The sequence below is a fragment of the Cetorhinus maximus genome, chromosome 27, assembly GCF_964194155.1.
Source record: "Cetorhinus maximus chromosome 27, sCetMax3.hap1.1, whole genome shotgun sequence".
Classification (NCBI taxonomy): Eukaryota; Metazoa; Chordata; class Chondrichthyes; order Lamniformes; family Cetorhinidae; genus Cetorhinus; species Cetorhinus maximus.
In genome coordinates, this window is record NC_135905.1 from 14,633,142 (window position 1) to 14,645,933 (window position 12,792).

Here is a 12,792-nt window from a genome sequence, read left to right on the forward strand (position 1 = left end):
CACCTCAAGTGTTGGAACCTGCAGGACTACGGACCAAATGCTGGAAAGTGGGATGAGGCTGGGTGACTTGTATTTCGGCCGGCACAGACATGATGGGCCGAGTGGCCTCTTCCTGTGCTATAAACTTTCTAAATTTCTAAATACATTCTAAAATGTAACTCCTGTTACCACATAACTACTATAAAGACAATAAGAGAGGTGGCTCTTAATATGATTGATATTAACTAAGAGGGTCAAGGGGATCCAGCAATCAATCTTCGGTCACTCATTCCGACATGTACATGTTCTCAGTACATGTACCAACTTCTTCATGTCTTCATGTAATTGTTCTTAGTTAAAAGTACTTCAAAAGTGAGCCCTAGAATCTAAAGCCATTTTTTTTTGTGTTGAAAGTGCCCAATTGTTTTTGACTGTTAGTTTGTACAACATGCGATGCTGAGACATGATAATAACTAGACAGATGTCTCAGGAACCTGACCCGTTTGGTAATTCAGAGAGGTTTGTGACTAATTGTGCTGTGATACCAGTGGACACAACACAGGTTTCCCAAAACTTAAGGCATTCTCTAATATCAAATGTAAATAAATTGATCTGCCTAAACACGGTCCCTCTGTTCATTTCTCCACATCTCGCAGTCCTCGCTTTCCTCTGCAGTTTCTGGTAGGAGTTTCTCTAATAATCCTGTCCATTTACTGTTTTCCATTCCTCCAATTCAAAGTGTTGTTTTTTTTTGTTAAAGAATCATTTTATTCCCCTCAATTTTTCTCCCCTTTTTCCAGAAGCTGGCTTGTGCTAGTATATGATTCTATGAGTAATCTCAAGTACCTTGCCCATAGCCATCATTCATGCATGAGCCCAGACAGGGTTTGTAAGGTGGAAGGCATGGTCACTAAACTCAATCCTCCCTGATATTAAGGTATACATTAGCATTTTCCAGCATCAATGGATCGCAATCAAGAGAAAGGGATTCTTCTGATTTTCCTCCCTTCCTTTGCTCAGGAGCACTGAGTCCTGGTATAATGTGTCTATTGCTAATCAGACTGGCATCAACTAACATGGTGTAAACTGTGAATCAAACATGAGGACCCTGTGATCTGAATCTCAGTTCTGAACTGGGTTGTGCATTTAAAAACTTAGCTATTGGGGAACCTCAAAATATTCTCTCAATCAGACTCATCCTTAGTTCTTCAATATAACCAGATTATCATCCAATTTTTTTTTTTTGCAGTAAGACCATCCAAACTGACAAGACCTATATTTGGTCAGAATGAGCGACCACAGATTGAACAATGAATCCCGGATGCACCAGCTTGGAAATCTAAATTTTTCAACCAGGTTGGTTACATTCAACATCAACAGTGTGATGGACCTCATTACACAAGGTGCCTTCATGGACATTTTCTCATATATTTCAACTCTGACCTCAGCAAAGTCATACGTGCAGCCAATAAAATGGCAGTGAGACCAGGTAGGTACTTCGATGTACACTGCACTAGTTTCTGTGCTCCTGATTGAGCTAACAATTTGGATGGTAGCTCACAGAAGCAGATTACAGTTAAAGGTGCACCCATCTTGCAGTGAATGAGTGAGTAAAACGCTTGATTACCCTTGTGATGTAGATGTTTATTGATTTTACAGTTACAACACTGGTAAGTACATTGCCTTCATAACAATAGGGAAATTACAACCCGGTGAGACTTTAACTTGGGACAAAGTCCTTTCACCACTGCTTTAAACAGGTTCCTACACTGAAATAACAAAAGCATTTGAGTCAAGTCCATTAAACTCTCATTAAGTCTCACGATGAGTCTTTTTATCTCAATGCCATGAAATATAGAAGTATGAAATAAAAACAAAAATACCTGGAAAAACTCAGCAGGTCTGACAGCATCTGCGGAGAGGAACACAGTTAACATTCCGAGTCCGAATGACTCTTCATCAGAACTAAGGAAAAATAGAAAAGAGGTAAAATATAAGCTGGTTTAAGGGGGGGTGGGACAGGTAGATCTGGATAGAGGGCCAGAAGTATATATAGAAATATAGAAGTATGGTTGGACAGAATTGTAGGCAAGCAGCTATTACAAAGATTTATGCCAAAAGGAAACTTTTGTGATTGCTGGTGGCATTGTTAAAACAACTCCTTCCTTTCAGGAGGTTTCTGGGTGGGTCTACCATTACACATAATAGCATTGCCAGCTTCCTCAGTCAGCTCATTTGCATTCATAATGCCTGGGGTACGTGGCCAGATCCGATGCAATTACTAGGTTGATCACTCCCTTCCGGGAAGTTGGCAGAACACAATTACTGAAGTGGCCATGTCCTTAGATAATGTATTTGCTGAAACCTAGGCTCAAAGACAAAGGAAATCCTTTCAGAAGTAGCCATGAGTAAATAGGCCTAGCTTCAATTCTACAAATAAGATACAGCAATTTTTAAAAGAAAATGATGCACAATTTTCTGTCCTGAAAGTGTCGACTCATGGAGCACGGTTCCACAGCTGATACCACTCAATCAAAATTTTGGCCAGGTCGCTGTTCTTTATTTGTGACCCTTGAATCTAAGTGTAAGAAAGTTATGACGCTCCAGGGGTCATTAGATTTCCTGTTGGAGTGACACATGAACACTTGGGGAGGAAATTAAAATGACTCTTCCACTAAATGCAGGGGAAGAATTATTTTGTCTCCTGGGGGAATAGAATCATAGAATTGTTAAAGCACAGGAGTGCAGGCCTGAGGCCTGCAGCCACTAATTATTGCAATTTTCTATTCATGCATTTTATTTCTGCTTTGTTCTTGATTTTAAAAGAACCTGTATTAAGCCTGTATTGAATATTTAAAATTACTTTGTAGACCTTAATTTAAAACTAAGTGGGATTGTGCTTTGATGAAGTCAAGCAGTTAATCAATAGTAATCAATCGTGATATTATTAACGGTAGACTTGCTTTCCCAAGACTTTGGCTGGGATTTTCCTGCCCCGCCCGCCATTTGGATCTTCCGTTCCCGCCGAAAGTCAATAGACTTTTGGCTGGTCCGGCCATGGCAGGGCCGGAATATCACAGCCTTTGTTTTTCATACTGGCCAGCCACAGCTGTTATTTTGTCTACCTCAGTGTTTTCCCTTTTCAAGCTAGACTTACTAAAATAAAAGTTGTTTTTGTTTAGCAGGAGCCATTTTTCTTAATGCATTTGATGACCCTTGAACTACAAGCCAGGACAGTAGATGACCTTGCACGTGGTCTGGTCAACTATGGTGTGGAATCAGGAGATGGAGTTTGTTTGATGGACATGCACCTTCAGATGGGAGACACCATCAAAAGATGCATAAACAACTGGAATATTGCACAGCTTGTAAACCTTGCAGTGCCTGGGAGGAGAATTGATAAGAACTTATGTTTACAAGACCCTTGTTTTGAGAAAGACTGAGTAGGAGCCTCGAAAGGCTGGAATGGAACCAGTAATTGGAGTGAAAGGAGCACAGCCTCCAACATTCAGAGCTGCAGCCCGAGTGGATTAGTCAACCACTCAAAACGGGATGAAGGACCATCGATAGAGTGACTAACCGGAGTGTCCATTCCCGTGCAAGGTTATCAGAGACATGTTGATGTATGAACCAAAGGGAATTTTACCATTTTGGGGGGCTGTCATGAAGAGTCCAATTTGGGGTTACCATTTGTAATATAGAATGTACTTGTACATATTTGTAATATACTATGTATAGTACGCATGTAAAGTTGTCTTTCTTCCTTTCATTTTATATTTTAGATATATATTTTTCACATATTATCGGGTATTGAGCCACTCACTCCTGTTCATCCAGAGTACAGTTCCAAATCAAAGTGAAACTCCACAAGGGACTCTCATGCCCCCTTACACGAGATCATTCGGCCCATTATGTCTGTGCCAGCTCTCTGCAAGAGCAGCTCAGCTTGTCCCATTCCACTGTCTTTTCTCCGAAGCCCTGCAATTTTTTTCTCTTCAAATAATTATGCAATTCAGTTCCCTTTTGAAAGCCATGATTAAATCTGCCTTCACCACGTGCTCAGGCAGTACATTCCAGATCTTAACCACTCACTGCATAAAAATTGTTTTCCTCATGTTGCCTTTAGTTCTTTTGCCAATCACCTTAAATTAGTGTCCTCTGGTTCTCGACCCTTTTACCAATGGGAACAGTTTCTCCCTATCTACTCTGTCTAGACCCCTCGTGATTTTGAACAATTCTATTAAATCTCCTCTCAACCTTCTTTTCTCTAAGGAGAACAGCCATGGCTTCTCCACTGAAGTCCCTCATCCCTGGAACCATTCTCATAAATTGTTTCTGCACCGTCTCTTCACATCCTTCCTAAAACGAGGTTCCCTGATTTGGAGACTATACTCCAGTTGAGACTGAACCAGTGTTTCATAAAGGTTCACATTAACTTACTTGCCTTTGTACTCTATGCTTCTATTTATAAATTCCAGGACCCTGAATGGCTTATTAACCGTTTTCTCAACCTACTCTTCCACCTACAACAATTTGTGCCACTAAGATCCTCAGCTCCTGAATCCCCTTTTAGAATTGTATCTTTTATATTGCCTTTCCTCATTCTTCCTTGCAAAATATATCACTTCACCCTTCTCTGGAACATAGGAGCAGAAGTAGGCCATTCAGCCCTTCGAGCCTGCTCCACCATTCAATAAGGTCATGGCTGATCTGGTTGTGGTCTCAACTCCACTTTCCTGCTTGCCCCCCATAACCTTTGACTCCCTTGCCTTTCAAAAATCTGTCTAACTCAGTCTTGAATAAATTCAATGACAAAACTGTGTCCCCTAGTTCTAGTCTCTCCCACAAGTGGAAACATTCTCCCAGTATCCACCCTGTCAAGTCCCCTCAGGATCTTATATGTTTCAATAAGATCACCTCTCATTCTTCTAAACTCCAATAGGTATGGGCCCAAACTGTTCAACCTTTCTTCATAAGATAAGCCCCTCATCCAAGGTATGAGTCAAATGAACCTTCTCTGAACTGCTTCGAACACATTCATATCCTTTTCAAATAAGGAGACCAAAACTGTACACATTACTCCAGATGTGATCCGACCAAGGCTCTGTACAGCTGCTGTTCCCCTTGCAATAAACGCCAACATTCCATTTGCATTCCTAATCACTTGCTGTACCTGCGCACTCACTTTAAGTGATTCTGCCATGTGTCCGCCCATTCTGCCAGCCTGTCTATGCCCTCCCGTAGTCTCTCACTATTCTCCTCACAGTTCACAATACTTCCAAGTTTTTGTCATCTGCAAATTTTGTAATTGTGCCTATCACACTCAAGTCTGGGTCATTAATATATTAAAGAAAAGCAGGGGTCCTCATACCGACCCCTAGGGAACCACTCTACACACCTTCCCCCAGTCCGAAAAACAACTGTTCACCACTGGTCTCTATTTCCTGTGGCTCGGCCAACTTCGTGTCCATGTTGCCGTTAAAAATGATAGGCAAAATATGAATGACGATACATTTTGTGAATGAATTCTGTTTCTATTGAAAGGAATTGGGTCACCAATATTATTAATGACTCAAAAGTTTCAGTGAAATAAGATCATTGGCTAGTTTGAAGTTCTGGAACTATGGACAGAGCATGCAATTCACCTGAGCAACTAAAATTAGCCCACTCAGTCATTCACTTGGTTGCTCTGTACAGGTCATATATGATTTTAAAAATTATGATTTATTGAGGATTCGGGCTAAGATGTCCTGGACATGGTATCATTTAGAATGGACTTATATTTCTGTTTTTGAGGTTTCGCTTCAGTAAAATACAATTGGAAGACCAGAAAGACTCAAACATGCAATTTACGGAGCCTTACCTAACCATCAGAGAACTACAGACAAGCTGCCCAGTTGAAGTGCTTTTTTTTACGTTTGTATGCTTACCTGTATTCAAGCCAAACTCTTGTTTTTCAGATTAGTGTTTTGGGTAGGAATTATGTCATTGTCATAATGACACAGAAGGAGGCCATTCAGCCCATCAAGTCTGCTGGCTCTCTGCAGAGCAATCCAGTCAGTTCCATTCCCTCCTCTATCCCTGTAGCCATGAAAATTTATTTCCCTCAAGTGTCTATCGAATTTCCTGTTGAAATGATTGATTGTCTCCACTTCCATCACCCTCATGGGCAGCGGCTTAGTGCTGAATGGACGGACAGCATGTGCATTTACTACTGTCATCATCCTACAAAAAGCAGAAATACTGGAAATCTGGAATAAAAAAGAAAATGCTGGAAACACTCAGCAGGTCGAGGAGCATCTATGGAGAGAGAAACTGACCTCTGGACCGTTTCCTGTTTTTCTGTTTTTATGCCATCATCCTGCCTTGTACCAAGACTCAATTTTCCAGCCAGTTGCATTTGCCATTTCCTACTATATTGGAGTAATTTATTCCATTTTTCTATTTATCTTTCTCATGTTGCCTCCATAAGGAGGTCTTGTAGTGCAGCAGTAGTGTTCCTGCTTCTGAGTCAGAAGCTCTGGGTTCAAGCCCCACTTTAGGACTTGATAACCAAGGAAGGAGTGTTCATAATGTGGAACAGGCTGATTAAATCCTTCCAACATATATGGTAAGAGTGGGAGAGGTTGGCCATGAAAGAGAATTGGGCCCTCTACCATCACTGCTCATTGGTGAGTGGGTGGATGGTGCCAACAGCATGGGGTTCGATCCGATCCCTGTTCTGGCTTGGGTGGACTCAGGACCTGCCTCCTTGCCCCTATCTCTGGTGTAGGTCATGCCGATTGCTGAAGCAAAACTGTTCTCAAACCACGACGAAAACAAAAAATGCTGGAAAAATTAAGGTCTGACAGCATCTGTGGAGAGAGAGAGACAGTTCGAGTCCCTATGACTCTTCTTCAGATCTCTATCCAACCACTAGAAGGTGTGCGAGAGTCAAACAAAGGCAGTTTGCTCTCATTCTGGGGAAGCTTTTTGCCATCCAGTGAACACTAGTGTACTGGAGCTGCGAATCTGGAACCCTACTAACAATGTGCTATGTCTCCCACACTTCCCAATCTAAGTGAAAGCACTAGGAGGAAAATGCTTAATCTTTTTGTCACACTTCTGTATCATGTGGCAAGTAATCTTCTCATATTGAAAGGAATAAGAGATTGTGTAAAATAAAAACCTCAGTTCATCTTCAGCCCTATTCTGTTGATTAGGACTGGGAGTCAAGTTTCTCGATTTAGAAGAACGCGCGGGTTTATTGTCCCACTCTCAAGGTCTATGATGAGCATTTGATCAGGAATTAATGTGGACACGAATTCCTATTCCCTGATATTCTCGATACTGGGATTGCTCAACACAGAGTGCTTTCCGGAAAGGGTGCGAGTCCGGGTCTTGCTGCCTGTGTTTCATTCGTGACTCAGCCCTTCGATTGTGCCCTGCCCCCAAAATCCAACCTTTACAGAACTGCTCCTCTCAGAATGAGCCACTAGCGACCCTCCGGAACCATGCTGCACCCCAGGCATTGCATTCATCGCTTTCCTCCCAATCCCTCGCTTTCAAAGCCATTTCTTACAATGCCTCAGAAATATCAGTGAAGACAAATAATTCAAGAGGTGGATCTTCCCAAAAAAAAAGAGCGATCTTTGGGATCACGTAGTTTTCACCCTAACTTCCACCTACTTTGTGACTAATTGGTGTTCTTGTGGATTGGTTGGTTAGAGCTTGTGTAAACCAATGGCGCTAACAGCCAGGCGGAGTTTGTAGCAATGTGTCACTCTGTGGTAGCAAATGTACTCAGCAACCCTTCTTGCTGGACAGTGATATTTAGGGCTGCGTCCGGCAGGGTGAAACCCGGTTCTAAGGGCAGAATGCACTGGATTTCTGTTACATTTGGCTTATTGATTGTGTGCACGGCACATGGTAAGTTTAAATTCTCGCGTTATTTATGAGTGTAGTATATTCAACATAAATAGAGTTCCGTTTTTTAAAAAAAAATCTTTCTCCATTTGGTTGATCAGCATTGGGACAATAACCTCAATTCCATCCTTTTATCTTTGGGTAACACCAACATACCCCGAATACTTGACCCCTTTACATCTCATTTTTTTTTCAAAGTATCAGAATTTTAAACAATGAGCACACTCTTGGCAAAACTATTTGAAAAACTATTTTCACCATCTCCTCTGTTACCTCATCAATTAAATATGTTTAAAATGCTCCAAACTTTGGGGAAGACAGAGAAGTTAAAAGGAAACATTAAAGCTGCTTGACTTTTATTTTCAGAATCTTATACTAATGTTATGGTTTTAAATCTGCAGGCTGTGGTGGAAATTACACATCTACAACCATCTGCACAGACCTTAATTGTTAAATGAGCACTGATAGTTGACAGATTTGTTGCTAAATCATAATTTGTTTTTTATGCATTATATTGCAGTGTTACTAATTATTTGAAATGTCAAAGTTTGTGGTTTTTCCTAACTTGCTGATGTGTTTTACCCTGCAGCTGGCTTTTCTCCCTGGTCTGATTCACTTCCTGAGGTAGAGCAATATGACATAGTGAAACCTCGTTTAATGAACACCATCCTGAGGAAAAGGGATCTGTCCCAATCAGAGGTGGGAATGTAATACAAAACACTTTAGAATATGTTTATAGTAAATGTGTGATTTTTTTCTGAATGACTGGGATACAAGCAAGTGAAAATTGTACAAGTAATGGTGCTGTTAACTAAGAAAGCATGGAGCCGTTGGTTAAGGCATTGAATAGCCAAAGCACGCAGACAAGGTCTCGAGTTCGATTTGCAGTCTGTGCTGTTGGCTTTTCTCTATGTAAGTGGCAACAGGAGCCCTGAGCTTGGGACAGGGAAGAGAATGGGGAAGCAAAAATTGGTCAGAGTTCCCATTGCTATATGATAATGCATGCACTTGTCAGAGGACAGGCTTGGGTTGACCTGTGATGCTTCATGCTGTTGAATAGCCTGCTATTAAGGCTGTATGTATCCAAACATCATCGCTTTGTGGGCCACTCAGTTGTGTAGCATTGAGCTCTGCGGGCCACCTAAAAGCAATAACGGTACCAGCTTTAGATAGAAGGTTTCCTACACTGGGCTAAACAAAGAATTGGTGGAATTCAAAGTCAATAGACTGCAGCCCCAATGGCAGGAAAATCAGAGAGAAAATAGCAGAGGTTTTGAGCACAATCTTTCAGATGGCTTTGGATATCGAAGTTTTGCCAGAGGCTTGAAAAGTTGCCTGTGTAATTGTCCCATTCAAAAAGGAATGTAACAATGGGCTAGTCAGACTAACATCCACAGTGGATAAGCTTCTGGATGACATAATACAGAGTCAAATGCACACCTATCTGGAAAAACATGGGTTAACTTAGGACAGCCAACACAGATTTACAAATGACAAGTCATATTTGACAAATCAGATAGGAAATAAAGTAACTTGATAAGGTACTGTGTACATGGCTTGTTGATGAATTGAAAGCAAGTTATTTAAATAGTATAGGACCATATGTTACTACCTTGGCAGCTGGGGAAATAAATTCAGTTAATTAAGTTTTGTTTAAAAAAAGTCAAAATAAAAAGTATCAGCAATGGTGACCATGTAACTATTGGGTTAAAATAAAAAAAACATCAGATTTATTAATGTCTTTTAAGAAAGGAAACCTAACCTCTTTAATCTGTCTAGCCAATATATGACTCCAGACCCACAGCGACGTGGTTAACCCTTAACTGCCCCCTGAAATGGCCTAGCAAGCCTCTAGTGTATCAAACCACTACAAGAAAGTCACTGTGGGAGTGCCTTCACCACAAGGACTGCCTACCACTACCTTCTCATGGGCAACCATGGATGGGCAATAAATGCTGGCTTTGCCACTGATGCCTACATCCTGTGAATGAATTTAAAAATAAATAGAATGTTGGTTAAAGGGCACAAAGAATGGTGGTTAATAAATGCGTTTTGTCTGAGGGGATGTGAACAGTGGTGTCTTACAGGGGTCACTGTTGGAACCATTGCTTTTGTTAATATAGAAAATGTATTGGGGATACAAAATTAGAAACTGCAAATGGCACAAAAACAGGGAGTCTGGTTTATTGTAAAGAGAGCTATGAATCTTCAGGGCAATGCAGACAGATTATTAGATGAAACTGATAAATACGAGATGAATTTTGAATATGGGGTGTTTGATGCTAGGGGAAGGCCCACTGCTGGCCTGTCAGGTGCCTGAGTAGAAGATGATGTGCCTCTCTAGCCGTTGGCCAAGACCCCCTTCACAAGATTCCAGCCAGGGTTTTTTTTTAAGAGGGAGTACAGAGAGAAGTGGTATACGTTATATTCTAAAACTTTAAGAGGAGCAGAGTGATTTCTAAAAGTGGGAAATCAATTGAAGATCTTTTTTTACATTTTCTTACATCTAAAGGTGCTAGATAAATGCAAGTTGTTGTATGGAATCCTTTACATCCACTAAGAGGATATGGAAATGCAGTGATTATATTATTGGACGAGTAATCCAGGGGCATAGACCAGTAATCCAAAGAAAGAAGAGAATGACTTGCATTTATATAGCGCTTTTCATGATCTAAGGGAATCCCAAAGGTGCTTTGCAGCCATTGAAGTAGTTTTGAAGTGTCATTGTTGCAATGGAGGCTAGGCCATTGAATATATTCAAGGTTGAGTTAAATTTTTGATCTACGAGGAGTGAAGGGTTATGGAGGGGCAGCCAGGAAAGTAGAATTAAAGCCAAATTTAGATCAGCCTCATCTTACTGAATGGCTGCACGGCCTCAGTGGGCCGAATGGTCACCGCTGCTCCTATTTCTTATAATCTTATGTAGGAAACATGGAAGCCAATCTGCGCAGAACAAGATCCCACAATTGGCAATGGTGACAAATGACCAGTCATTTGTTTTAGTGATGTTAGTTGAGGCATAAATATTGGGCAGTTCAGTAGGATAACTGCTTTTCTTCAAAATAGGATCTTTTATGTTCACCTGAAAGGGCAGACAAGTTAAACAGCTCATCTGAAGCCCTGGACTGGAAATGGAGGAATCGGAATATGAGTTTAGGAACTGAATTCAGTTTAAAAAAAAATTGCTATCTATAAAAGTGACCATGAAGCTTTTGGATGATCATAAAAACCCAACTGTTTCACTATTGATCTTTAGGGAAGATCCTTACTTGGATTGGCTAATGTGACTCCAGCCCCACATCAATGTGGTTGATTCCTAACTGCCGCCTGAAGTGGCCTAGCAGACCACTCAGTTATGTCAAAGCAAGGCAGGCAACAAGGTTGGGTAATAAATGGCAGCCTTGACAGCAATGCCCACATCCTGGGGGGAAAAAAAAATGAACAGGCAGTTTGTTATCTAAAAGATAATATCTTTGACAATGCAACATCCCCTCGGTATTGCAATGAAGTGTCAGCTATTTATGTCAATGTATAGAACCTATGACTTTCTGCTTCCAAGATAAGAATGCTGCTACTGAGCCAAGCAGACTCAAGATGCTGGGAAGCAGTAGGGATGCGGTTAAGTGCTGAAAACTATTAATATATACTCCTGCATTCCCAAGGCCCTCCTGAATAAAGCAGTACATTCACATTCACACCTGATGCTGGTGTGAAACAGTTCCCAATGAGTTCACAAATAAAATTCAGCCAAGTTTTACTGGATTGTGCTTTAACCGTAAAAAGATATTAAAGGGAAACTGTAAAACCATAAAATGGGCCAGATTACCTAGAAGCAAGTAATTATACACGTTGCAAAAGCATTTGTGATAAAGTTTCTTTAGTTACTAGATATAGCTTTTCCCTCAGTGCTACAGTTTCAATATAAGCATTGAACAGAGGAACCCTCTACAAGTATATCCATAGCATTGCTGCTCCAGAGAAACTCTTACCCAGTTGGTAGTCTTGATTATCAGAACAATATTGTTTGTTTTTCCCTTCATTTATTCAGATCGTCTATCCAGAAAAAGTCACCTATTCCTTAAATCTGGAAGGGAAGGAATTCTTGGTTCATCTTGAAAAGAATGGGTAAGGTTGTGACTTTTCTTGTTAAGTTGTTTTCGGACAGCAGGCTGTTTTTCTTTTATGTAAAGGTACATTTTTGTGTTGCTGTTTGAAAGGGTCAGTGTCTGCTTTGCAAGCCAGTATAGAGCTGTGTCCAGCACTTGGGGGGGTAATGCATGATTGCGACTTAAAGCAATGACAACACTTGGGAGAGTGCACTCTGGTGTTCACACACTGCTCATGGATCAGCTGCTTTACTTTGTGAGTCCCCCAGTCTCCCATCATGTATTGGAGTTCCACAAAGCAAATAGTTTTAATTAATTTTTCACTTGCACTTTCTGTTAGCTCCTACCAGGCAGCGTGGATGAATTGAGCAGCCATTTAGTCTCAGACATGAGGTGGTTTAGAATAAGTTTTGAAATAAAATAAATTTTAATATAAATTAGACCCATTCCCTTGCTGGCAGCTTGATCCCATTGATGCACATTCTAGTCGATGCAAACCACCGTGTTAACTCGAGTGTGTTGCATGAATGAAATTAATATTACCATGGTTATGTACAGTTTATTGCAGTGGATGGATAGCACACTGGGTCCTTGTAGAACAGGAGTTTGAATGCACCTGGGGGAACGGTATATTGTAACTTTTATACCATATTACTAATGCCTTATTTTTAAAGAATGATTTTTGTGACCTGTTCCAGCACAAATATTTCTCTGGGTTTGTCAGAAAATACATACTTGTTAAATGTGGGAAAGAGCACAAACATGTTGGTTAATACTCTTGTTAGTTGACTGCCAATGCTTT

At 40.7% G+C, this 12,792-nt stretch overlaps 1 protein-coding gene across 1 annotated transcript in view; it reads left to right on the plus strand.

The window, feature by feature from the left end:
* Window positions 1-7,768: 7,768 nt before the first annotated feature.
* adam8a (ADAM metallopeptidase domain 8a) overlaps window positions 7,769-12,792 on the plus strand; it is a 39,428-nt gene continuing 34,404 nt past the window's right edge. Inside the window, exons 1-3 of the mRNA XM_078530765.1 lie at window positions 7,769-7,887; window positions 8,474-8,583; window positions 11,933-12,009. Coding sequence (XP_078386891.1) covers window positions 7,836-7,887; window positions 8,474-8,583; window positions 11,933-12,009 — 239 coding nt within the window. The 5' untranslated portion in view covers window positions 7,769-7,835. The remainder of the gene's footprint in view (window positions 7,888-8,473; window positions 8,584-11,932; window positions 12,010-12,792) is intronic.